This window comes from Salvelinus alpinus, chromosome 3 (genome assembly GCF_045679555.1).
Source record: "Salvelinus alpinus chromosome 3, SLU_Salpinus.1, whole genome shotgun sequence".
Classification (NCBI taxonomy): Eukaryota; Metazoa; Chordata; class Actinopteri; order Salmoniformes; family Salmonidae; genus Salvelinus; species Salvelinus alpinus.
The window spans coordinates 51,743,123-51,766,204 of NC_092088.1; the positions used below are offsets into that span (position 1 = coordinate 51,743,123).

General features: G+C 43.0%; 1 protein-coding gene across 8 annotated transcripts; it reads left to right on the forward strand.

The window, feature by feature from the left end:
* Nucleotides 1-2,434: 2,434 nt before the first annotated feature.
* On the forward strand, nt 2,435-6,169 carry LOC139570912 (putative nuclease HARBI1). Of its 8 annotated transcripts, XM_071393234.1 has the most exons (11): nt 2,435-2,817; nt 3,115-3,185; nt 3,273-3,449; nt 3,540-3,601; nt 3,684-3,770; nt 3,858-3,899; nt 3,968-4,141; nt 4,221-4,256; nt 4,355-4,909; nt 5,191-5,302; nt 5,397-6,169. In XM_071393234.1, the coding sequence occupies exons 1-8, from the start codon at nt 2,660-2,662 to the stop codon at nt 4,254-4,256; spliced, it is 807 nt and encodes a 268-aa protein (XP_071249335.1). In that variant the 5' UTR covers nt 2,435-2,659; the 3' UTR covers nt 4,355-4,909; nt 5,191-5,302; nt 5,397-6,169. The 8 variants fall into 8 exon arrangements, with proteins under 8 accessions (XP_071249335.1, XP_071249329.1, XP_071249333.1 ...); XM_071393228.1 differs by adding an exon at nt 4,979-5,094 and having other exon boundaries at nt 3,858-4,141; nt 4,221-4,909; XM_071393232.1 differs by having other exon boundaries at nt 3,968-4,256.
* Nucleotides 6,170-23,082: the final 16,913 nt, after the last annotated feature.

The following is a 23,082-nucleotide window of genomic DNA, read 5'->3' on the forward strand; positions in this document are numbered from 1 at the left end:
GGATATGTTTTTTTTCCCTCACAGAACCTTTTGGGAATGTGTCTCTCATTCTAAACTCTCTGTTTTGAGTAAGCACTGTAAGTCAGGAGACACAAAAAGTCAGGACAATTTTTTGCTGTGTCACTACGGTAACCACAGGAGCTGTTTGAGCGTCTGTCTCCCTCATTAATAACTTGTGCTGTGGGCCCCTATAATGCAAGCTTTGAAGCCTGTTTCGCTATCTGAGCTGCGGGCCCAGGGGAAGGAATTGTTGGCTGGCTACCCCATTAGAGAGCTGGACAGGAAGAGACTAGGCCAGAGCAACTGCCTGAAACTCCAGGTATCTCTGGTGGATGTGTTAAACCACGTCCCTAGGTCTGACCGGTGTGGTGAGGGTGGTGGAACAGAAGAGGAGTTGTGGCAGAATTTCCTCAGAATCTTTCTTTGCCTCCTAGTGAGGAATTAAAATGTGATGCTGACAAAGAAATCTAAGCCACAGGAATGTTCTCCCTCCGTGAATCCCTGCTAGAATTCTTATGCATCATCACTGATGTGACCACATTCTTTTCCCTTCATTTCTGTAATACAAAGCCGTGTTTTTAAGCTCCATGTCTGCAGTGTATGATACCTTTCACTAAAATACTATCCATAAACCAAAATGAGTTTGCTGTCATTTATGTATGTGGACACCAGCTCGTTGAACATTTCATTCCAAAATCATGGGCATTAATATGGAGTTGGTCCCCACTTTGCTGCTATAACAGCCTCCACTCTTCTAGGAAGGCTTTCCACTAGATGTTGGAACATTGCTGCGGGGACTTGCTTCCATTCAGCCACAACAGCATTAATGAGGTTGGGCACTGATGTCGGGCGATTAGGCCTGGCTCGCATTCGGCGTTCCAAATGAGTTTGATGGGATTGAGGTCAGGGCTCTGTGCAGTCAAGTTCTTCCACACCGATTTCGACAAACCATTTCTGTATAGACCTTGCTTTGTGCACGGGTGCATTGTCATGCTGAAAGAGGAAAGGGCCTTCCCCAAACTGTTGCCACAGTTGGAAGCACTGAATCATCTAGAATGTCATTGTATGCTGTGGTGTTAAGATTTCCCTTCACTGGAACTAAGGGGCCTAGACCGAACCATGAAAAACAGCCCCAGACCATTATTCCTCCTCTACCAAACTTTACAGTTGGCACTATGTATTGGGGCAGGTAGCGTTCTCCTGGCATGTGCCAAACCCAGATTTGTGCGAGAATCCATTTCCACTGCTCCAGAGTCCAATGGCGGCGAGCTTTACGCCACTCCCGCCGATGCTTTGCATTACGCATCATGATCTTAGGCTTGTGTGCGGCTGCTCGGCCATGGAAACCCATTTCATGAAGCTCCCAATGAACAGTTCTTGTCCTGAAGATGCTTCCGGAGGAAGTTTGGAACTCTGTAGTGGGTGTTGCAACCGAGGACAGACGATTTTTACACGATACGCACTTCAGCACTCGACAGTCCTGTTCTGTGAACTTGTGTGGCTTACCACTTCACGGCTGAGCCGTTGTTGCTTCTAGACTTTTCCACTTCACAATAACAGCACTTACAATTGACCAGGGCAGCACTAGCAGGGCAGAAATGTAAAGAACTGACTTGTTGGAAAGGTGGCATCCTATGACGGTGCCACCTCATAGGATGCCATCTAAAATCAGCAAAAAAAGAAACAGAACCCTGTCTTTTTCAGAACCCTGTCTTTCAAAGATAATCCAAATAACTTCAAAGATCTTCATTGTAAAGGGTTTAAACACTGTTTCCCATGCTTGTGGGAAGGGTCGTTAAGACACAAACAGCTTATAGACGGTAGGCAATTATGGTCACAGTTATGAAAACCTAGGACACTAAAGAGGCCTTTCTACTGACTCTGAAAAACACCAAAAGAAAGATGCCCAGGGTCCCTGCTCATCTGCGTGAACGTGCCTTAGACATGCTGCAAGGAGGCATGAGGACTGCAGATGTGGCCAGTGCAATAAATTTCAATGTCCGTACTGTGAGACTCCTAAGACAGCACTACAGGGAGACAGGGCGGACAGCTGATCGTCCTCGCAGTAGCAGACCACGTGGAACAACACCTGCACAGGATCAGTACATCCGTTCATCACACCTGCGGGACAGGTACAAGATGGAAACAACAACTGCCCGAGTTACACCAGGAATTCACAATCCCTCCATCAGTGCTCAGACTGTCCACAATATGCTGAGAGAGGCTGGACTGAGGTCTTGTAGGCCTGTTGTAAGGCAGGTCCTCACCAGACATCACTGGCAACAACATCGGCTATGGGCACAAACCCACCATCGCTGGACCAGACAGGACTGGCAATAAGTGCTCTTCACTGACAAGTCGTGGTTTTGTCTCACCAGGGGTGATGGTCGGATTTGCTTTTATCATTGACGGAATGAGCGTTACACCGAGGCCTGGGGCCTGTTGCACAAAAGTAGAATTAAGACATCCGGGATAAATGACTCAGCTGAGCTCAATGAAGCCAAAACATGTGCGTCCAGGCTTAATTGGTTGCACAAAGACCAAGCCAGGATGAGCAGACACGGATTCATTAAGCCAGGTGAAACCAATCCTGGATAGGTGCGCGCTCACGGCTCACTCAAATAGACCCCGCCACAGATCACAGATTAACTGATTTACCATGGCAACTAGAGCCGCGTACTTTTCCCCGTCGGAAGCACAAATCCTCATGGAGGCATACGAGGAGGTAAAAGATATAATTAAGAAGAAAGGCAACACCGCCACAGTGATAAAGCAAAGAGAAAAAGCGTGGCAAAGTATTGCAGACCGCCTGAATGCGTAAGTAGTGCACAATTACACACTCACCGCTCCGCTGAAACATCACAATTACAATTCAAATATTTAATTCACATCTCCAAAAATGCAGTTGTACTGTAATTATGAAACGGTTAAATTTTTAATTGAAATGCACTGCAGATATGAGTGAAATTGTGTAAAGTAACTCCATCACACTGTATAAAGCTATGATACATTTTTTGATATTTTTACTGAAAACAAGACAAAAATACCAAGTAATTTTTTGCAGTGTGACTCCATTAAATGTGTGTGTGTGTGTGTGTGTGTGTGTGTGTGTAGATTAAACATGAACGGGCCAAAACGGACATGGCAGCAGGTCAAAATCAAATACAAGAACATTCTGCAGAATGGTATGGTCCCTGACTAATATTTAACAAAGCACAAGCATATATTGTACCCAGAAGGTGCCTGCTCACACATTGTCTGTACTGTTTTAGCAGTGAAAAAGAATACCCACAGACAAGGCACGGGTGGTGGGTCACCAAAGGCTGACCTTACCCCAGCAGAGGACATGGCCTTGGAGCTAAATAAAGGCAGGCCCGTCTTAGAGGGGATCCCTGGGGGGAAAGAGACGAGCATAGGTTCCTCCCAAGATGCCACCCGCTTCATTCAAGGTATGTCCTTCCATCTCTACATGGGATACAACCACATTCATATTGAATCAATTTGGACTGTCTGACTTTGGTTTACCTATTGCCTTGCAGTGTCTGGCAGCACTGTGTTCCTGTTAGAGCCACCAGCACAAGCACCAGACGATGCTGATCCAGTGAGTACTCCATCAAAGGCATACTGTAGGCCTGGCATGTCTTGTCTACTAGCTTCAATATGAATCCGATTAAATGTGATAGGGTGAAGGCCCCAGTGCAGCAGCAACAGCACATAATGGAGACGATGATGAGGAGGAGACCATCTCTCTGGATTCCAGAAGGCATGAGGTATCATGTTAAGACTGTGAAAGTACTATTTACTCTACAATGGTGAGGAGTCCTCATCAAAATCAAAAAATCTAATTTCTTTTACAGGACCCAGATGCTATACAGTGGGAAAACCAGCCTGGCAACATAGTGCGTATTAATAAAAGGACACCACATCCTGCCAAATTCCAGCTGCGCTAATTGTATTGTGTTCACAGAGCTCACAAGCTATCAGAAAGTTGTATGGCAACCACCTCCGGCGCCAAATAGAACTGGCAGACATAGACATTCAGTACAAGAAGAAAAAGATGGAAAATCTTGCACTGGAGTCCGAAATAAAAAAGAGGACAATTAGGAAACTGGACCTTGAAATAAAAAAACTTGAGAGGGAGGTGAGATATGCCTTCAATGTACACTGTATGCTAACTGTAACACAAATGTATTAATCATTATTTTTCTTTCCTCCCCCAGCTCCAAGAAGATGACACAGCTCAAAATAAAAATTAGGTATATTCTCGTAAAGTCAAGTGAGCCATGACATATGAGCTCTTATTGTGAGCACACAGGACGGTGGCATCTTTCTAAGGTTTTTTTTATTTTCCCAGCAATCAGTACAACCAAGTCATCGTTATAAGGCATCGCCCTCTTTTGCCCACCCCCCCAGCACCAGGTGTGGCCACTAGCCTATATGAAGGCCCAAAATTGTGTGTTCCTTTCTGCTCTGACAATGGCATGCCCATTCGTGCGAGATGTGGTGGATGAAGAAGCACTTGTGCTGAGGAGAGCCTTCAGGCGAGAAAGGGTCTTCAGGGACCGGTTGGACCCACTGGCCTTCCCTGATGACCATCTATATGAAAGATACAGGTTTTCTGCAGATGGCATCAGGTATCTATGCAGACTACTGGGTCCCAGGATTAAGCACCGCACTGCACGGAGCCATGCACTGAGTGTGGAGCAAATGGTTTGTGTGGCCTTGCGCTTTTTTGCTAGTGGAGCCTTCCTGTACTCAGTGGGGGATGCAGAACAGCTGAACAAGGCCACAATTTGCCGCACAATAAGGAGTGTGTGTCTGGCTATCAAAGCATTAGCAGATGTCTTCATCTCCTTCCCTGGCCACAGAAGACTCTGTGACATCAAAGAGGAGTTCTATAGGATTGCAGGTAAGAGGATCTACAAATTACAGGACAACTGTTAACACATAGTAGGATACTCATTACTTTGTGTGACAGGTTTCCCCAATGTCATTGGTGCAGTGGACTGCACACACATAAGGATAAAAGCCCCCTCAGGTGCCCATGAGGCCGATTTTGTGAATAGGAAATCCTTTCACAGCATTAATGTTCAGGTGAACATAACTTTTTGATATTGTCCATTGACGAACACTCTGCATTGCCAGTGATGTGCATTGATTGGTGTAATATTCCTCATCTTATGATTTCAGATGGTCTGCAATGCTGACTGTGTGATCAGCAATGTTGTGGCAAAATGGCCTGGCTCAGTCCATGACTCCAGAATCTTTCGGGCCTCTGAAATCTATCAGTGCCTATCACAAGGTAAGCCACACAACCCCTATTTATAACCATCATGGCTGTGTCAAGAATATCACTGTGTTTATGAGGTAGTAATGATGAGATTTTGTGTTGACAGGTGAATTCTCTGGTGTGTTGCTGGGAGACAGGGGGTATGGCTGCCAGCCTTTTCTCCTGACACCTTTCACAGACCCCCAGGAAGCACAGCAGGCCTACAACCATGCCCATGCCAGGACCAGGGCCAGAGTTGAAATGACCTTTGGCCTCCTGAAGGCACGCTTTCACTGCCTTCACAAATTAAGGGTCAGCCCTGTTAGGGCATGTGATATTACTGTGGCTTGTGCTGTCCTCCACAATGTGGCCTGCCTGAGGAAGGAGAGGGCCCCCAGAGTGCCACCAGCCATGGACTGGGACAATCCGGCAATCTTCCCTGATGACGACAGTGGTCGGCTGCTGAGGGACCAATATGTGTTGAATTATTTTAGTTAGTATGTGTGCTTTCAATTTTGGTTAAATATGTCCTGCGGTGGCAGAGGAATTTGGGTTTTTTTGGGTTCGTTTTTTGACGAATTTGGCCTCTTATGATGTTTGTGCGGTATACTGTGTGTAATACAAGGCTGCAGGGAGGCTACTGCATCCATTCATTTGTCTGTTCAGTTGATGTGTATGGATTTGTCCTGCATTTATTTTAGTGTGCAGACATGCAGGGTGTGTTATATACAGACCTTTGAATGTGTATGTATCATTTTGTATAATATGCTTGGATTCTGTGCTTTCCATCTTGTAGAGTCACTGTGACTTCAGTTTCGAAAGGAGCTGATGGTTTACCTGCTTTGTTTTGTCCTTATTCAATAAAGGAACATAATGTTACACATTGTGTTTTTATATTCATATGGAATGTGTATTTGTTTATATGACAGAGTACTAGGGCCACACTGAAGAAAAAGGATAAAGTCATACATTTATGAGGCTGGTTCTTTCTGCAGAAAAGCTACATATTGTTTTTACAGTTTTGATACTTATGACAATGTGATACTTAATATTCTGGCACATCAGCATGTCTTTGTTTATGAAACCATACTGAAGTACAATTTCACGAAATGCCCCACATCTGTCATTTTAACAACTGTCCTCCTTTAAAACAACTGGTTACAATATTATGACTTGTGTTTTTTTCCCCTCTGTGGCCCTAATATTCTATCATTTTATATATAGCCTTATAGTCTATGGGAAACTGTAAATTATCTAATGATAGCAACATCATCTAAAAATCATTTTTTATCCAAAATCATTGAAATTAATGATCACAAACGTTTAAATAATAACAGTGGGTCTAGTTATATGTGATAACAATGTATAGTGAGCAGTGAAATAACTATTGGTTTCCATTTGTGGTGACTGCTGACTGACATTAGGGATGAGATTAAATAGATCCTGGAATTTAGCCTGGTCTGGAGCAGGCTAGCTCCACAGAATAAATCTCCATGGTAATTTATACCATAACATATCCTCCTGCCCCCTATCCATCTTTAGTGCAACCGGATTACGGATCAATTGAGCCAGGATCACCAAGATATCCTGGCTTAATCCCTTATCCTAGTTTTGTGCAACAGGCCCCTGTACTCTGGAGCGGGATGGATTTGGAGGTGGAGGGGGTGGAGGGTCCGTCATGGTCTGGGGCGGTGTGTCACAGCATCATCAGACTTAGCTTGTTGTCATTGCAGGCAATCTCAACGCTGTGCTTTACAAGGAAGACATCCTCCTCCCTCATGTGGTACCCTTCCTGCAGGACATCCTGACATGACCCTCCAGCATGACAATGCCACCAGCCATACTGCTCGTTCTGTGAGTGATTTCCTGCAAGACAGGAATGTCAGTGTTCTGCCATGGCCAGCGAAGAGCCTGGATCTCAATCCCATTGAGCACGTCTGGGACCTGTTGGATCGGAGGGTGAGGGCTAGGGCCGTTCCCCCCAAGAAATGTCCAGGAACTTGCAGTTGCCTTGGTGGAAGAGTGGGGTAACATCTCACAGCAAGAACTGGCAAATATGGTGCAGTCCATGAGGAGGAAATGCACTGCAGTACTTAAAGCAGCTGGTGGCCACACCAGATACTGACTGTTACTTTTGATTTTGACCCCCCCTTTGTTCAGGGACACATTTTCCATTTCTGTTAGTCACATGTCTGTGGAACTTCTTCAGTTTATGTCTCAGTTGTTGAATCTTGTTATGTTCATACAAATATTTACACATGTTAAGTTTGCTGAAAATAAATGCAGTTGACAGTGAGATCTTTTTTTGCTGAGTTTATATTAAATTAGGAACTTAATTTATTAAGTCCTTCAATGTTGATGTAATGGAATGAGCAGGAAATAAAAACCAAAAATTAGAAAATGTGATGCTTTATAACTTGGGGACTATGAACAAATTCATTTGCACATCCAGGTAGGCTGTAAATCCATAAGCTGCCGTTGACTTATTTCATGATCTTGTGCTCTAGATTAAACACGTCTTGAGAAATGTGAGCACCAGGTGAGGTGTTGAGGAATAATTAATATTTTACTAGGCAAGTACAGTCATCTCTCCTATTACGGACACAGATGAGATAGCTGTAGGCCTATTGTCTGTCTCCTCTTCGTCGGGTATGGGACAACTGACCTTTTGTCATTCATTGTGAAGTGGGCGGACAAAATAAAAGTGTGCTTCTTAGAGGAATGTTTCAGTGAGGAAATGTGTCAGTGCTTTGTGGACATGCTTGTTATGTTTTATTCTTAGGAATAGCCCCCTTTTTTCAATTTTCGCCTAAAATGACATACCCAAATCTAACTGCCTGTAGCTCAGACGCTGAAGCAAGGATATGCATATTCTTGGTACCATTTGAAAGGAAACACTTTGTGGTTTGTGGAAATGTGAATTGAATGTAGGAGAATATAACACAGATATCTGGTAGGTACATAGATCTGGTAGAAGAAAATACAAAGAAAAAAACAACCTCTTTTTTTTACCCCCATCTTTGAAATGCATCAGAAAGGTCCCAAATATAGCCATCACTCTGGTTGAAATTCCGATGGTGTATGTGCAGACTGATAACTTGAAGTATGAGCATCCTACATGACATTTAGTGTGAAGTCACCCAGGTACATTTGGGAAAATCGTGAAGGATGCATTTACATTTACATTACATTTTTCTGCAAGAATATCATTAAATCTGTATACTTGGACTTTGATTTAGCTTTTCCAGTATTAGTAGTCATATTGTAAGTTCAACATTTGCAAAACATCCAGTTTTCTTAACTTTATAACTCTCCATATTCTTGCAATTTTTGTCGAAAAGGAAAAGGCTTGCTGTCGCACAAGGGAAGCTGCAAAATTGTGCGACAGATACAGGATAAAGCCCAGCTCATTGGCTATCTAGCTAGCTTTGTTTGACCCCGATTGGTGCTTATTTGACAAAGTTACAGTCAATCAAGTAAAGACCGCCAGTGTCATCGGCGCGCCACGAAGGAGTCACTCTCTGACCAAATTTGGTGTTCTATAGGATATACTACCCTCCTAATGATATAGTGAAGTGTGGTTACGTTCTAGGATCTCTGAGGAATAAATACGAACGTAATTTGATTGGTTGAAACAACGTTTAGGGTTAGATTTCCATAGATTCCTTTCCTTGCAAATTGAACGAGTGGAAATACAAAATAGATCGTGCACGCTATATGGACCTTTTAAGGATATGAAAAAGGATTTTATCTAACAAAACTACACATCATGTTATCTCTGGGACACTTGGGATGATAAATCAGAGCAAGAATTCATTATGTAAGTACAACATTTCACCTTCAGAGGTGAATATATCAAAACTATCGCGGTGAAAAAAGTGTGTTGCTGTTAGGAGCTCTCCTTAAATAATAGCATGGAATTTTGTCGCAGTAATAACTACTGTAAATTGGAGAGTGCAGTTATATTAACAAGAATTTATGCTTTCAGACGATATTAGACACTTAAATGTACAGACATTTGTTGTTTATCTAAACACACATTGCATTATTTACAACCTCCCCGTTGACGGGACGCCAACAGTTGAAGTCGGAAGTTTACATACACCTTAGCTAAATACATTTAAATTCAGCTTCAAAATTCCTGACATTTAATCCATTTAAAGATTCCCTGTTTTAGGTCAGTTTGGATCACCACTTTATTTTAAGAATGTGAAATGTCAGAATAATAGTAGAGAGAATGACTTATTTCAGCTTTAATTTCTTTCATCACATTCCCAGTGGGTCAGAAGTTTACGTACGCTCAATTAGTATTTGGTAGCATTGCCTTTAAATTGTTTAACTTGAGTCAAATGTTTCAGGTAGCCTTCCACAAGCTTCCCACAATAAGTTGGGTGAATTTTGGCCTATTCCTCCTGACAGAGCTGGTGTAACTGAGTCAGGTTTGTAGGCCTCCTTGCTCGCACATGCTTTTTCAGACCTGCCCACAAATCTTCTATAAAATTGAGGTCAGGGCTTTGTGATGGCCACTCCAATACCTTTGTTGTCCTTAAGCCGTTTTGCCACAACTTTGGAAGTATGTTTGGGGTCATTGTCCATTTGGAAGACCCATTTGCGACCAAGCATTAAATTACTGAATGATGTCTTGAGATGTTGCTTCAATATATCCACATCATTTTCCTTACCTCATGATGCCATCTATTTTGTGATGTGCACCAGTCCCTCCTGCAGCAAAGCACCCCCACAACATGATTCTTTCACCCCCGTGCTTCACGGTTGGGATAGTGTTCTTTGGCTTGCAAGCCTCCCCCTTTTTCCTCCAAACATAACGATGGTCATTATTGCCAAACAGTTCTATTTTTGTTTCATCAGACCAGAGGACATTTCTCCAAAAAGTACAATCTTTGTCCCCATGTGCAGTTGCAAACCGTAGTCTGGCTTTTTTTATGGCGGTTTTGGAGCATTGGCTTCTTCCTTGCCGAGTGACCTTTCAGGTTATGTCGATATAGGACTCTTTTTACTGTGGATATAGATACTTTTGTATCTGTTTCTTCCAGCATCTTCACAAGGTCCTTTGCTGTTGTTCTGGGATTGATTTGCACTTTTCGCACCAAAGTATGTTCATCTCTAGGAGACAGAACACGTCTCCTTCCTGAGTGTTATGTGTGGTCCCATGGTGTTTATACTTGCATACTATTGTTTGTACAGATGAACGTGGTACCTTCAGGCATTTGGAAATTGCTCCCATGGATGAACCAGACTTGTTGAGGTCTACAATTTATTTTCTGAGATCTTGGCTGATTTCTTTTGATTTTCCCTTGATGTCAAGCAAAGAGGCACTGAGTTTGAAGGTAGTCCTTGAAATACATCCACAGGTACACCTCCAATTGACTCAAATGATGTCAATTAGCCTATCAGAAGCTTCTAAAGCCATGACATAATTTTCTGGAATTTTCCAAGCTGTTTAAAGGCACAGTCAACTTAGTGTATGTCAACTTCTGACCCACTGGAATTGTGATACAGTGAATTATAAGTGAAATAATCTGTCTATAAACAATTGTTGGGAAAATTACTTGTGTCATGCACAAAGCAGATGTCCTAACCGACTTGCCAAATCTATAGTACAGTATGTTAACAAGAATTTTGTGGACTGGTTGAAAAATGAGTTTTAATGACTCCAACCTAAGTGTATGTAAACTACTGACTTCATCTTTATCCCTATGAATTATGTTTTATTTTTCTAATTTCTAAAACAAGCAGTAGGCTATATATCTTTTGTTTACCAGCATGTTGAATTTTCAGATGGAAAATTAGAAACGAAATTGTCCATGTCCATGGTTTTTCGAAGTAGGAGGTTCCCCAGCCTATCAACACCTAATATCAACGAGGTAAACCCTTATACTATTATGGCTATGATAGATTTGTTATCGTATTACTGTACTCGTCTTATTGTTAGCTTTACAAAGGCTGTATTTCTGTACAAATTAACTTCAAGCAAAAAAGTACAGAGATAGGATCCCTCTTTTGTTGCTGAAATTTTCCAGCTAATTGTCACGTTCCTGACCTGTTTTCTGTTTTGTATGTGTGTGATGGTCAGGGCGTGAGTTTTGGGTGGGCATTCTATGTTGTGTGTTTCTATGTTGGTTTAGGGTTGCCTGGTATGGCTCTTAATTAGAGGCAGGTGTTTTGCGTTCCTCTAATTAAGAGTCATATTTAGGTAGGTTGTTTCACTGTGTTCGTTGTGGGTGGTTGTTACCTGTCTCTGTGTTTGTGTTCTGCACCAGATAGGTCTGTATCGGTTTTGCACGTTTGTTATTTTGTAAGTTGTTTGTAGTGTTCACTTGTTCTTATAATTAAACATGTTGAGCACTGGCTACGCTGCATTTTGGTCCTCTCCTTCACCCCAGGAAGAAAACCTTTACACTAATCAGGAAATGCAAACTGTTTTTGAGTTTTAAACATTTCAAATTTGACTTGATTTGCCCTAACAAGAAATGTAGCAACCCCTACAAAATGTTCATTAATTATAATCCACATAATAATTTACATTTCATTTTGCTGCAGGATTATTTTCCTGCTGTAGCAAACTGGCTCAAATAAGATCCTACATCTGTATATGGTTATCGATTGCGGTTATGATATTGTTTAGGATCTTGAGGATGACTGAGGTGCACCCATGACCAGCTCGGAAACCAGATTGCATAGCGGAGAAGGTACGGTGGGATTCGAAATGGTCGGTGATCTGTTTGTTAACTTGGCTTTCGAAGACCTTAGAAAGGCAGGGTCGGATAGATAAAGGCCTGTAGCAGGGTGGACTGAACCCAGTCATTGTGAAATTTGCATTAAATGTGTGTCATTTAATTAGCCATTAAGCGGTGATGCCATCTATTGCTTTTATGTGATTAAATAACCGTGGTTGCGGAAAAAAATTTGGTCAGGTTGCCCTTTTTTTGTTTGCGCACCTGCCCCCGTAAAGGTCTGTGCCATGCCCTGGTCCTCAGACTGAGTCAACATGAGAGCGATTTTATGCAGGAACTCGTGGATGTTTTATTGTGCTTGGACAAGCCATGGGTCGTTTTCACTGCAAACAACAGCCCTGCAAGTCCTAAACCATCCTGCAAATCAACTATAATGTCAGAGAATGGAAGTGATCTAACCATTATCCAGCAAATACACTATGGGTCAGACAATGAAAGTGAACTAACCACTAATATGACACAATGCCTGATATGAAGTGAAAGTGTGACAATTATTTAGTTTCAGTTGCTCATGTACACTTGACTTCATTATCCTGTGTTAAGCTAGATATCCAGGATATTCTGGAATGTCCATGTTAAATGTCATGGTTAATTTGTCGCTGACTGTTGGCCATCAGGTTACACATCACCATGGTAACAAAAGCAGATCTCAAAATGAGAGCAGGAAAGCCGATAAAAAGTAATCCCTAGAATATATCACAGGAAAAAGCCTTGTGTTTGTTTCCCTCACTCTATTTAATTTACCTGATAGATGCACTGTATTTTGACCAACTATTTCAACACAGCTCTGATATTTCCTCTGGGTTCCCTCTCCTTAGGCTTCCACCAAGGATACTTCACTGCTGAGGGATGCCCTACCATGGAGAGGACAGGGGGAGAGGGATTCCACATCACCATCCCTCCTGAGGCCGACACTCTGGGGACTTTCAAAGGGGTAGACATGTACCCCCATAGAAGGGAGTACAGTTACACAGATGGGGACAGGCACAAGGACAATGGAAGCTCATCCAGGTCTTTGTCTCTACAGCCCTCTTTACACTCCTGCGTCCAGCTTCAGGTACCTCTGAGGTCTGCGAACTCGGTCCTGTATCTGGACAAGTCACTGTCGATTTCCATAGGACAGCCAGGTCCACCCTGCACAGGTCCACCCTGTCTCTGTATGCTGGGAGCTCGTCAAAAATTGGAACCCCTATAGATATCCCCAAAACACATCAGGAACTTCGGAGATATATGGGGGGCACTAAGATGCACCCATAGGTGGGACAAACCAGAGACTGATGTGGGTCACGGCAAAGACCCTTCATCAAGCCAAGGGGTCTACGATGTCCCCAAAATGGCAGATACTGTTGGCATTAAGAATAGGAATACTGATTCAACCACACACTGCCTTACTTCAGGGTTATTCTCATGCGCCAGAGGGACAGGTCACTCATACACCGTGGCCGTCCGGCACAATGGAAATGCAAATGAGCTATGCTGTCCTCTGCTGAGCGATTCCACACACAGACACCATGCTTTCAATATCAGCCCAGGTATGAATTTAATTTCCCCACGTCGCAGTACAACTCTAAAGTACCTATGCAAATCTATCAGCATTCCTTTCAATGGCTCCCAATTTCCAAAGCTGTGGGGATAAAATCACATTTCCAAATCTTAACAGCATGCGCAATGCCGTAGCGAGGCAGTCTCATTTTTACCTGATAGCTCATACATTGTCAATAGGATAGCTTCCCGAAGCAGTGTGTATCGAAATGCACACTGGTGAAAGATCCACAAGCGCTACATGCCTGCATAATGGAACACTATGCTTATGTGAAAGAAAAACTCATCCTTCTTTTTTCATTTCATCCCCCTCTCTCACTTCCAACACATCCTTTGCATACATTATCTACCCTCTCCAGCCAGTAAGCATGGCAGTATTAGGCTTAAGTGCCCCATGAAGAGAAGGGGTGTATTGTTTTAAACAATCTCACTCACCAGGCAGGTTGTGGAGGAAACCAAGTGTCTGATGTATTTGATACCATTCCACCTATTCCGCCCCAGCCATTACCATGAGCCTGTCCTCCCAAATTAAGGTGCCACCAACCTCCTGTGGGGTGGAGGTCATCTTGTGGAGGTCGTTTAACTTCATATGGCTGGGGGCAGTATTGAGTAGCTTGGATGAATAAGGTGCCCAGAGTAAACTGCCTGCTACTCAGGCCCAGTTGCTAATATATGCATATTATTAGTAGATTTATATAGAAAACACTCTAAAACTGTTTGAATGATGTCTGTGAGTATAACAGAACTCATATGGCAGGCAAAAACCTGAGAAAAAATCCAACCAGGAAGTGGGAAATCTGAGGTTGGTAGTTTTTCAACTCATCGCCTATCGAATATACAGTGGGATATTGGTCATATTGCACTTCCTAAGGCTTCCACTAGATGTCAACAGTCTCTTTAGAACCTTGTTTGATGCTTCTACTGTGAAGGACGGGGGAATGAGGGCTCTTTGAGTCAGGGGTCTGACAGAGTGCCACGAGCTCAGTCTCGCGCGCTCCCATGAGAGTTAGCTCTGTTCCATTGCATTTCTAGAGACAAAGGAATTCTCCGGTTGGAACATTATTGAAGATTTATGTTAAAAAACATCCTAAAGATTGATTCTATACTTCGTTTGACATGTTTCTACGAACTGTAATATGACTTTTTGTCTGAACTTTCGCATGGATTTGCCCGCGCGTCGTGAGTTTGGATTGTGTACTGAACGTGCTAACAAAAAAGAGGTATTTGGACATAAATTATGGACTTTATGGAACAAATCAAACATTTATTGTGGAACTGGGATTCCTGGGAGTGCATTCTGATGAAGATCATCAAAAGTAAGTGAATATTTATAATGCTATTCTGAAATCTGTTGACTCCACAACATGGCGGTTATCTTTATGGCTTGTTTGGGCTCTGAGCGCTGTACTCAGATTATAGCATGGTGTGCTTTTTCAATAAAGTTTTTTTGAAATCTGACACAGCGGTTGCATTAAGGAGAAATTTATCTAAAGTTCCATGTGTAATACTTGTATCTTTTATCAATGTTTATTATGAGTATTTCTGTAAATTGATGTGGCTCTCTGCAAAATCACCGGATGTTTAGGAGGCAAAACATAACAACGCGCCAATGTAAACTGAGATTTTTGGATATAAATATGAACTTTATCGAACAAAACATACATGTATTGTGTAACATGAAGTCATATGAGTGTCATCTGATGAAGATCATCAAAGGTTAGTGATTAATTTTATCTCTATTTCTGCTTTTTGTGACTCCTCTCTTTGGCTGGAAAAATGGCTGTGTTTTTCTGTGAATTGGTGCTGACCTAACATAATGATATGTTGTGCTTTCGTCGTAAAACCTTTTTGAAATCGGACCTGTGGTGGGATTAACAACAAGTTTATCTTTAAAATGGTGTGAAATACTTGTGTGTTTGAGGAATTTTAATTATGAGATTTCTGTTGTTTGAATTTGGCGCCCTGCACTTTCACTGGCTTGTTGTCAAATCGATCCCGTTAACGGGATCTTAGCCCGTCTCAGCCATAAGAGGTTAGTCTGATGGCCTGGGGATAGAAGATGTTTATCAGTCTCTCATTCCCAGCTTTGATGCATATCTCAGACTGACAAATAAAAATAAAAGATTAAGATGGGCAAAAGAACACAGATACTGGATAGTGCTGACGTTGAGGCTGGTGTTTTGCGGGTACTATTTAATGAAGCTGCCAGTTGAGGACTTGTGAGGCGTCTCAAACTAGAAACTCTGATGTACTTGTCCTCTTGCTCAGTTGTGCACTGGAGCCTCCCACTCCTCTTTCTATTCTGGTTAGAGCCAGTTTGCGCTGTTCTGTGAAGGGTGTAGTACAGAGTGTTGTACCAGATCTTCAGTTTCTTGGCAATTTCTTGCATGGAATAGCCTTCAGTTCTCAGAACAAGAATAGACTGACGAATTTCAGAAGAAAATTATTTGTTTCTGGCCATTTTGAGCCTGTAATCGAAACCCCAAATGCTGATGCTCCAGATACTCAACTAGTCTAAAGAAGGCCAGTTTTATTGCTTTTTTAATCAGAACAACAGTTTTCAGCTGTGCTGACATAATTGCAAAAGGGTTTTCTAATGATCAATTAGCCTTTTAAAATGATAAACTTGGATTAGATAACACAACGTGCCATTGGAACACAGGAGTGATGGTTGCTGGTAATGGGCCTCTGTACACCTATGTAGATATTTCATAAAAAAATCTGTAGTTTCCAGCTACAATAGTCATTTCAACATTAACAATGTCTACACTGTATTTCTGCTCAATTTGATGTTATTTTAATGGGCAAAACATTTTCTTTTTTTTTAAACAAGGACATTTCGAAGTGACCCCAAACTTTTGAACGGTAGTGTATATTTCCTTGCTCAGAAAACTTTGGGGGACAAATAATACCACACGTGGTCAGTTGCGGAACCCTGGTCTATGACTTGGGTGGCTCTTTGACAATTTTCAGGGCCTTCCTCTGACACCACCTGGTATAGAGGTCCTAGATTTCAGAGAGTTTAGCCCCAGTGATGTACTGGGCCATACGCACTACCCTCTGCCACCTTGCGGTCGTACGCCAAACAGTTGCCATACCAAGCAGTGATGCAGCCAATCAAGATGCTCTCAATGGTCCAGCTGTAGAACTTTTTGAGGATGTGAGGGCCCATGCCGAATCTTTTCAGCCTCCTTAGGGGGAAGAGGCGTTGTCGTGCCATGATTGTGTTGATGTGTGTCGACCATGATAGTTCCTCAATGATGTGAACACCAAGGAACTTGAAGCTCTCGACCTGTTCCACTACAGCCCCGTCGATGTGGATGGGGGTGTGTTCACCCCTCCATTTCCTGTAGTCCACGATCAGCTCCTTTGTCTTGTTTATGTTGAGGGAGAGGTTGATGTCCTGGCACCACACTGTCAGGTCTCTGACCTCCTCCCTGTAGGCTCTTATCGTTGTCAGTGATCAAATCAAATCAAATTTATTTATATAGCCCTTCTTATATCAGCTGATATCTCAAAGTGCTGTACAGAAACCCAGCCTAAAACCCCAAACAGCAAGCAATGCAGGTATAGAAGCACGGTGTCTAGGAAAAACTCCCTTGAAAGGCCAAAACCTAGGAAGAATGGTCAGCATTGGTCAAATAATAATAATCACAGTAGTTGTCGAGGGTGCAGCAAGTCAGCACCTCAGGAGTAAATGTCAGTTGGCTTTTCATAGCCGATCATTAAGAGTATCTCTGTGATCAGGCTTACCACTGTCGTGTCATCTGCAAACGTATTGTTCATGTTGGAGTCAATCGCGCGGACATGCAGTCGTGAGTGAACAGGGAGTACAGGAAGGGACTAAGCATGCACCCCTGAGGGGACCCCATGCTGAGGGTCAGTGTGGTGCATGGGTTGTTGCCTGCCACCAGGCAAAGGGAGGTTTTTAATCCCTGGTCCTTAGCTTAGTGATGAGCTTGGAGGTCACAATAGTGAGCTGTAGTCAATGAACAGCATTCTCACATAGGTGTTCATTTTGTCCAGGTGGGAAAGGGCAGTGTGGAATGTGATTGCGTCATCGGTGGATCTATTGGGACGGTATGTGAATTAGAGTGGGTCCAGGGTGTCTGGGATGATGATGTTGATGTGAGCCATGACCAGCCTTTCAAAGCATTTCATGGCTCCAGATTTGAGTGTTATGTGGCGATAGTCATTTAGGTTACCTTGGTGTTCTTGGACACAGGGACTATGGTTGTCTGCTTGAAACATGTAGGTATTACAGACTGTGTGAGGGAAGGTTGAAAATGTCAGTGAAGACACGTGCCAGCTGGTCGGCGCATGCACTGAGTATGCGTCCTGGTAATCCGTCTGTGAATGTTAAGCTGTTTAAAGGTCTTGCTACGGAGAGTGTGATCACAGAGTCATCCGCAACATCTTGTGCTCGCATGCATGGTTCAGTGTTGCTAGCCTTGAAGGGCGTATAGAAGATATTTAGCTTGTCTAGTAGGCTCACGTCACTGGACAGCTCGCGGCTGGGTTTCCCTTTGTAATCCGTGATAGTTTGCAAGCATCAGAGCCGAGCATCAGAGCCGGTGTAGTAGGATTCGATCTTGGTTCTGTATTGACACTTTGCCTGTTTGATGGTTCGTCGCAGGGCATAGCAGGATTTATTTTAAGTGTACGGATTAGTGTCCCACTCATTGAAATCGCCAGATCTTTAGCTCAGTGCTGATGTTGCCTGTAATCCATGGCTTCTGTTTGGAATATGTACGTATGGTCACTGTGGGGATAATGTTGTCGATGCACTTATTAATGAAGCTGGTGAGCATCCTCTTCCTCGAACCACATCACTGGTACTTCCTGTTTGAGTTTTAGATTTTTAAGCAGGAATCAGGAGGATAGAGTTATGGTCACATTTGCCAAATGGAGGGCAAACTGCTAGCTTTGTATGAATCTTTGTGTGTGGAGTAAATGTTACATAGAATTTTTTCACCTGTAGTTGCACATGTGACATGCTGGTAAAAAAAAAGAGGTCAAACAGATTTCAGTTTTCCTGTATAAAAGTCACCTGCCACTAGGAGTGTCACCTCTGGGTGAGCGTTTTCTTGTTTGATTATGGCCCTATACAGCTCATTGAGTGCAGTCTTAGTGCCAGCATCGGTTTGAGGTGCTAAATAGACAGCTACAAAAAATATAGATGCACCATTCAAAGTGTAAATAACTTCACCATGCTTAAAAGGATATTCCATGTCAGCTTTTTTTACCCATCTATAAATAGGTCCCCTTCTTTGCTAGGCATTGAAAACCCTCCCTGATTTTTGTGGTTGGATCTGTGTTTCAAATTCACTGTTACAGATAATTGTATATTTGGCGTACAGAGATGAGGTAGTCATTCAAAAATGATGTTAAACACTATTATTGCACACAGTGAGCACATTTTTGCTGCTGAACTCGTTTAGGCTTGCCATAACAAAGGGGTTTGAATACGTTTGACTCAAGACATGTCAGTTTCAAATCTTTATTTAATTTGTAAAAATGTCTAAAAACATAATTCAAATTTTACATTATGGGTTATTGTGTTAAGGCCAGTGACACAAAATATCAATTGAATCCCATTTAAATTCAGGCTGTAACACAACAAAATGTGTACAAAAAGTCAAGGGGTATAACTACATTGTATCTTCTTGGCCTTCCTGTGACACCAGGTGCTGTAGTTGTCCTGGAGGGCAGGCAGTGTGTCCCCGATGGTGCGTTTGACACCACCTTCTGGAGAGCCCTGCGGTTGCGGACTGTACAATTGCCATACCAGGCTTTGATACAGCCCGGCAGGATGCTCTCAATGGTGCATCTATAGAGGGACGTGAGGGTCTTAGAGGCCAAGCCAAATTTCTTCAGCCTCCTGAGGTTGAAGAGGCCCTGCTGTGCCTTCTACACCACACTGTCGGTGTGAAGGGACCATTGTGATGTGCACGCCACGGAACTTGAAGCTTTTGACCCTCTCCACTGTGGCCCTGTCGATATGGACGAGGGCGTGCTCTCTCTGCTGTCTCCTGTACTCCATGATCAGCTCCTTTGTTTTGTTGCTGTCGAGGGAGAGGTTATTTTCCTGGATCCACTCCACCGAAGGCACTCACCTCCTCCCTATAGGCTGTCTCGTTGTTTTTGGTAATCAGGTCTACCACTGTTTTGTCATCAACAGTGATAGATTGAGTTGGAGACGTGCGTGGCCACGCAGTCATGGGTGAAGAGGGAGTACAGAAGGTGGCTGAGCACACACCCCTGTGGGGCCCTAGAATGTCCAGGGGTACGTGTTATAGAAGTCTCTTTTAGGGGCCGATTCAGACTTAAGAAAGACCTACATTTCCTACGCACGCTTTCCTACGCTCTTCCCAATAGTTGGTGTTAAGACTTACCTTATGAAGGGTCGGAATGCAAAGTATGAGGACATACAATTCAAATTGAGAATAACGGCACAGCTATTAAAGCCTTCTTCACTGTGGAAACGGGACCACAATGTCATGGTGATATGATTTTCAGTTTGCTTCCATATGACTGGTTTCACATTCATCTAGGAATAATAATTTGAAACAATTGCTATGTGCAATTACAACCCCCTTCTACAAATGGATTACTCATTTACCTATCAATTTATACATTACAGTACATGGAGAATGTTATTTCTATCGGAAATAGTAGATGTTTTTCCACTTGGAATTGACAGGTGCTCAACCTTTTTCATGGTTTCCTCGCGAGTGAGGAATGATCTCCACCCCAAACAAATACTGCAGCTGACTGTCACATGTGTTTCCTCATGCTTAAATTCAAGGTCAGAATACGTGTAGAGAGAAGTGATTAAAAAGATTATGAAGTTCAATTTTCACATGTGAGCAGAGTCTAACCATTGATCAGTATGCAGCAGGTACACTCACACCGGGGAGGTAAAGCTTGGCTCACTGCAACAGTAAAAGTACTATAGCAGGCATATAGACACATATCTGCCCTGCCTGACCTCCTAATGGAATCCTTAGCTGGACCAGGTCACAGAGTGATGGATTCTGGGTGCCATGTTGTTTCATCGCCTCCAGCTGTTCAGCGGTTCACCTGGCCTGGCTGCAGGGGCAAAACAGAGAGAAATACTGACACAACAGCAGTGAATTATTAAACCGTTTTTACGCTTTATGACAAACAAAATGTATTTACCTCATTGAAGCTGGAGTCATTCACTGGTGTTATAAACTCACCAAACTGGGTCTACTGGGTGGCGCAGTGGTCTAAGGCACTACATCACAGTGCTAGCTGTACCACCAGAGACTTTGGATTTGAGCCCAGGCTCTGTCGCAGCCGGCCGCGACCGGGAGGTCCATGGGGCATGCACAATTGGCCTACCGTCATCTGGGTTAGGGAGGGTTTGGCCGGTAGGGATATCCTTGTCTCATCGCGCACTAGCGACACCTGTGGTGGGCCGGGCGCAGTGCGCGCTGACCAGGTTGCTAGGTGTAAGGTGTTTCCTCCGACACATTGGTGCGGCTGGCTTCCGGGTTGGATGCGCGCTGTGTTAAGAAGCAGTGCGGCTTGGTTGGGTTGTGTTTCGGAGGACGCATGGCTCTCGACCTTCGTCTCTCCCGGGCCCGTACGGGAGTTGTAGCGATGAGACAAGACAGTAACTACTAACAATTGGATACCATGAAATAGAGGATAAAAACTCACTAAACTCTGGTTCTGTTTTAACTGAAATAGTCTGAATTCGTACATTGATCTCTTGTATGTGGGCGTCAGAGCATGTGATGGTGTATTCCTATGACACATTACTGTGTCTGATATTAAATGGATCTATTTTTAAAGGTAGTGGAGGGGTTAGGGAGTGCAGGACGGATGTACCGTCATCATTGTTTACATTATTTATGCCCATGTCTTTTTGTCTGCTTTTCTCACTGAGTTGTGGAGGGTGGGGGTTAAAGAGCTCAACAATTCTCCCTCTTCTCCAGATCACATACTACTCCAGATCACAAAGAACCCATTCTCACTAAGTCCTAATGCTCATTCTACCTCTGTCAGATGTGATGAAGAAATCCAAAGGTAAATGGGCCAAATGGCTTCTCTGCAAATGGTTCCCAATGCAACCGTTAAGTAGAATCAGGGTTACATCTGAAGACATCTTTGTTTCTTAATAACAAAAAGGAAAATAAAAATTGATGCCCAACAATTCAGTGCAGTCACAGTAATGTTGCATTCCCAGCCAGTACTGTAATAAATTCCATGGATACGAGATGCAGTCTTTTTTGACATAATTGAAAAATGTAACCTACAATGTTTTATTATGAGGTACAGGGTCATATACTACACGTGTGTTCTGTATTCTGCCTCTGCAGATCAAAGTGGATTCTACAACATGGGTAAGACAGTCACTACATGAGAAGAGTGAAGAAAGACAAGGACTTCAGAGAAGGTCTGTATGTCACTGAGTATTCCTGTCCACACCAAGCAGACACCTGCCAATCACGGCCGACAGCTGAGCCTCAGGAAGTCAAACCTAGAGCACTCAGTATCAAAGTACGCGTGGATCATTATATGTTATGATATGTCATGATCTGATGCTGCATGGTTACTGTGTGCCTTCTTATACTGAAATTAGAACAGATATTGGCATCTACAGAGAGACTCAGCTCTTAATGCTAGCACAGCAAACACTCCATCTTTGTGTGAAGGATTTTCTTTAACTTTGTTGAACAATAGCTTCTTCACATTCATCTCACACAACAGTAGACCTACAGTTGAAGACGGAAATTTACATACAGTTAGGTTGGAGTCATTAAAACTCGTTTTTCAACCACTCAACCACTCCACAAATGTCTTGTTACCAAACTATAGTTTTGGCAAGTCGGTTAGGACATCTACTTTGTGCATGACACAATTGATTCAATTGGAGGTGTACCTGTGGATGTATTTCAAGGCCTACCTTCAAACTCAGTGCCTCTTTGCTTGACATCATGGGAAAATAAAAATAAATCAGCCAAGACCTCAGAGATAAAATTGTAGACCTCTACAAGTCTGGTTCATCCTTGGGAGCAATTTCCAAATGCCTGAAGGTTACCACGTTCATCTGTACAAACAATAACACACAAGTATAAACACCATGGGACCACGCAGCCGTCATACCGCTCAGGAAGGAGACGTGTTCTGTCTCCTAGAGATGAACGTACTTTGGTGCAAAAAGTGCAAATCAATCCCAAAACAACAGCAAAGGACCTTGTGAAGATGCTGGAGGAACCAGGTACAAAAGTATCTATATCCACAATAAAACAAGTGCTATATCGACATAACCTGAAAGGTTGCTCAGCAAGTAAGAAGCCATTGCTTAAAAAAGTCAGACTACGGTTTGCAACTGCACATGGGGACAAAGATCGTACTTTTTGGAGAAATGTCCTCTGGTCTGATGAAACAAAAATCGAACTTTGGTCATAATGACCATCGTTATGTTTGGAGGAAAAAGGGGGAAGCTTGCAAGCCGAAGAACACCATCCCAACCGTGAAGCA

What these genes read in the sequence shown, in the direction of transcription:
- LOC139570912 (XM_071393228.1), top strand. Translation starts at nt 4,438, where the DNA reads ATGAAGGCCCAAAATTGTGTGTTCCTTTCTGCTCTGACAATGGCATGC. An exon ending in TTCACAGCATTAATGTTCAG is followed by an intron (nt 5,095 to 5,190) that starts GTGAACATAACT and finishes TTATGATTTCAG; the next exon opens with ATGGTCTGCAATGCTGACTG. An exon ending in CTATCAGTGCCTATCACAAG is followed by an intron (nt 5,303 to 5,396) that starts GTAAGCCACACA and finishes TTGTGTTGACAG; the next exon opens with GTGAATTCTCTGGTGTGTTG.